This window comes from Penaeus chinensis, chromosome 27 (assembly GCF_019202785.1).
Source record: "Penaeus chinensis breed Huanghai No. 1 chromosome 27, ASM1920278v2, whole genome shotgun sequence".
Lineage (NCBI taxonomy): Eukaryota > Metazoa > Arthropoda > Malacostraca > Decapoda > Penaeidae > Penaeus > Penaeus chinensis.
In genome coordinates, this window is record NC_061845.1 from 8,921,168 (window position 1) to 8,924,489 (window position 3,322).

The following is a 3,322-nucleotide window of genomic DNA, read 5'->3' on the forward strand; positions in this document are numbered from 1 at the left end:
ACTGTTTTTATCGGACGTTTTTAAAGTGTTGCGTCGGGTCTATGCTATTGAAGATTAAGGTAAAGGTCTCATATGTTTACTTATATTTGGTGACAAAGTTTCCGGGCGCAACGCACATACTCTATACTAATACAGAAAGTGAAAAGCAAAATAATTGAAACTAAGATTACGGACATTAGCTTCATTAACAACTGGTGGTATATATTGCATTCTTACAGGTGTTTAATGAGACACTGGTTTGTAGTTTGCGATTGCCAAAGGCTCATGCAGTTAGCAAAAGGTGGATCAAAAATCGGTGATGAGAGCGCAACCTGTACAGCAGCAACAGGTGCCTCGCGTGGGAGCAGTGATTCCTGTCAGCACGTGGCGCTGGGGACAGATGTTCTAACTTGCACACTGCTTCCGCGGTCTAAGTACGAGGTAACAAGGTCCGTAGGTCACCTGGTACTCCTTTCGAGCTGTAGCTATGAAGTGGTTCTCACGCGAAGGAGACTGACGTGACGTGAGCAAATAGGAAGATGCGATGCTACTGACGTCACAGATTTCCCCTCCGCCAGCTAGCGTGCTAGTTTAAAATGGCGGTTACTCGTTGGAAGCCTCAGTCCGCCACACCTCCGCCAGCGAAGTGGATGTGTCCATATTTCTTCCTCCTCGCCGAGCTCACTTGATTACACTCTTCGCCTCCGTTCCATCGGCAAGAGGGGAAATTAAACCAATAAGACCGAGTGTGTGACGTGTGTGGATATCTTATTTTGTAGTCTCCTTTCGCAAAACAAGATGGAGTCTTACAGCTACGAAGACTTAAACGCCTCCTTCAGCTTGGAGGAGCCGCTTTTCAGCACCTCCGAGTCCATCGACACTCTGTGCGAAACCTACCTCAACAACATGGAGACCTACTCCTCCGGTGCCAAGCATTCACAGAAAAGCCTCTTTGAGGAGATGGAAGCCTTCTCCAAGATGGAGATTCACGAATGGAGGGGTGAGGTAAGTTGGCAACAAGCGAAGTTGAGCGGTAGCCTCAGTAGTTCGTAATTTCCCCTTTGATAAGAGCGGCGATTTTAAGCTCCTGTTTGTCTCTGTGTTACATATTTTTCTCATTATCTCATTTCCACGCCAGTCTTCTCTGCATTAGACTAAAGCACTCTTTTCCTCAGGAGTGCGTGGACTGGGCCGGCAGTGTGTGTCGTCGCCAGGGTCTGGACCAGACCACCGTCGACCTGTGGGCCTTCAGGAACACCTCGGGCAGCCTCCTTCAGCAGTACTCCCTTCAGGACTTCTGCTCGCTCGTCGGAGACATCTATGGGCCTCTGTTTTTCAACGAGCTTCAGGCACTCCGAAAACGCAGCGCAGGTACGTACTCGCAGCCACCGCTGTGGTTCTCAAGGTTATATGCAAATAAGGGCTTGGTGTAAAGCTCAGTTTATGCGAGCGCAATGAGGAATACGATTGCACGGATAAAGTTAGTAGGGATAGACCAAGAAAGATATTTGAACCTGTATACACGTAAATAGATAGGTTAATCAACAAATGAACAAATAAATTCATGAATAAGTAAACAAATATATATAAATATATATATATATATATATATATATATATATATATATATATATATACGTATGTGTATATATATATGTGTATGTCTATATATATATATATATATATATATATATATATACGTGTGTCTGTCTATTTATTTATCTACAGACATTAATTCATAGATAAAGAACTGATAAATTAATAAGTGAATAAATCTATAGGAAGAGATAAATACATAAATAGATAGTTGAAAGATAGATTGGTACAAACATACATAGATACACAGAAGAACATATAGACACGGACACACATACACACACACAAATATATATATATATATATATATATATATATATATATGTATGTGTTTGTGTGTGCGTGTGTGTGTGTGTGTGTGTGTGTGTATACACACACACACATATATGTGTGTGTATATATACATATGTATATGTATGTATATATATATATATATATATATATGTATGTATATGTGTATATATATATATAAAGAGGTAAAAAAACACAAGCCAGCGCATAAATAGGAGGGGTGGGTGCAAGTTAGTCATATGACACGGAGCCATGTGTCAGAGCGCAAGCACGTACGCGCTCACGTCACACACGCGCTCAAAGCAACACACCCTCGGCCATTCCCCAGGTTGCAGAAAGGCCCATGAGTCAGGGATGTCTCTCTACGGCGGCGGCGACAACTCCCCGGAAATGGGCTACCCGAGCGACGCGTGGGACCTCACCAGCGAAGACATCCAGGAGCTGGACCGCTACATCCGCCACGAGGAGAACTGGGATCCTTTGGTGGACAGTCTGCAGTACATGGACCTTCAGGAGCAGTTTGGACCAATTAAATACGGTAAGGAGTCATAGGTCGATGGTGGTTGTTTTGATATCGTTAAGTAAGGAGAATTTGTTGGAGTTTTATTATATTTGGAATGTTGTTCTGAATGCAGGATGTAATGTACAGTGAGAAATAATATAAGCTGGATATATGCTAACTGGTGTGCAGCATGGTGTGAAATTAGATATCTTAAACTAAAGTAAAACTATTAATTTCGGTAACCACGTTCAAACAGCGAGTCTTTGAACTGATACAAATGTCAAAAAAAATGTACAAAAGAAGTAAGGAAAAATAATATTGCGGATGAGATTTGCACATAGTATCGTATATAAATAAACAGTTAGTAGAGCAAATAATCGTGTGCATACGAAATCAATCAATGATTAAGATAATACATAGTGCAGTAAAGGAAGTAAACGAATATGAGTATAAAAAGTAAGACTAGAGGAAGATTATTTCAAATATTTATTCATTTCCTCTTTAGTTTATTCCTCCGATAAAACTTAAACATATTTGATGATAACTTGAACGTTTTAATAGATCACAGGGTTATGAAAAGATAAGCAAAAAAAGCCATAAACCCAAATAAGTAACAAGAATATGTACACGTTCACCCACCCTGTGTAGTATTTTAACGAGACTGTTTATTTGCTCGCGATTGAGTCCCTGACGCAGATATTTCTTTCTTTTTTTCTTTCTTTTTTGGGTGTTCCTTTTGCTCTCTTTCTGGGGAAGGGAAAACGACCGCATTTCCCATTAACTCGATAGAACAAGCTTTGAAAGCAAACGAATATGAAACAAAGTCAAGCAATTGAATCAAATGAAGCACGTTTCATTATGTATAGCCATTTGACCGAAGAAAAAGAATTCACCGACTTTCTCCGAACATTTTGGCTCCGTATGACCCTGTTTCCACCCTTCCCTTCACAGAGG

At 40.7% G+C, this 3,322-nt stretch overlaps 1 protein-coding gene across 1 annotated transcript in view; it reads left to right on the forward strand.

Moving 5' to 3' along the window:
- Window positions 1–608: 608 nt before the first annotated feature.
- LOC125039539 (ETS homologous factor-like) overlaps window positions 609–3,322 on the forward strand; it is a 4,950-nt gene continuing 2,236 nt past the window's right edge. The window contains exons 1-4 of the mRNA XM_047633586.1: window positions 609–984; window positions 1,155–1,350; window positions 2,195–2,404; window positions 3,320–3,322. The exon at window positions 3,320–3,322 is cut by the window's right edge and continues 105 nt beyond it. Coding sequence (XP_047489542.1) covers window positions 778–984; window positions 1,155–1,350; window positions 2,195–2,404; window positions 3,320–3,322 — 616 coding nt within the window. The 5' untranslated portion in view covers window positions 609–777. The remainder of the gene's footprint in view (window positions 985–1,154; window positions 1,351–2,194; window positions 2,405–3,319) is intronic.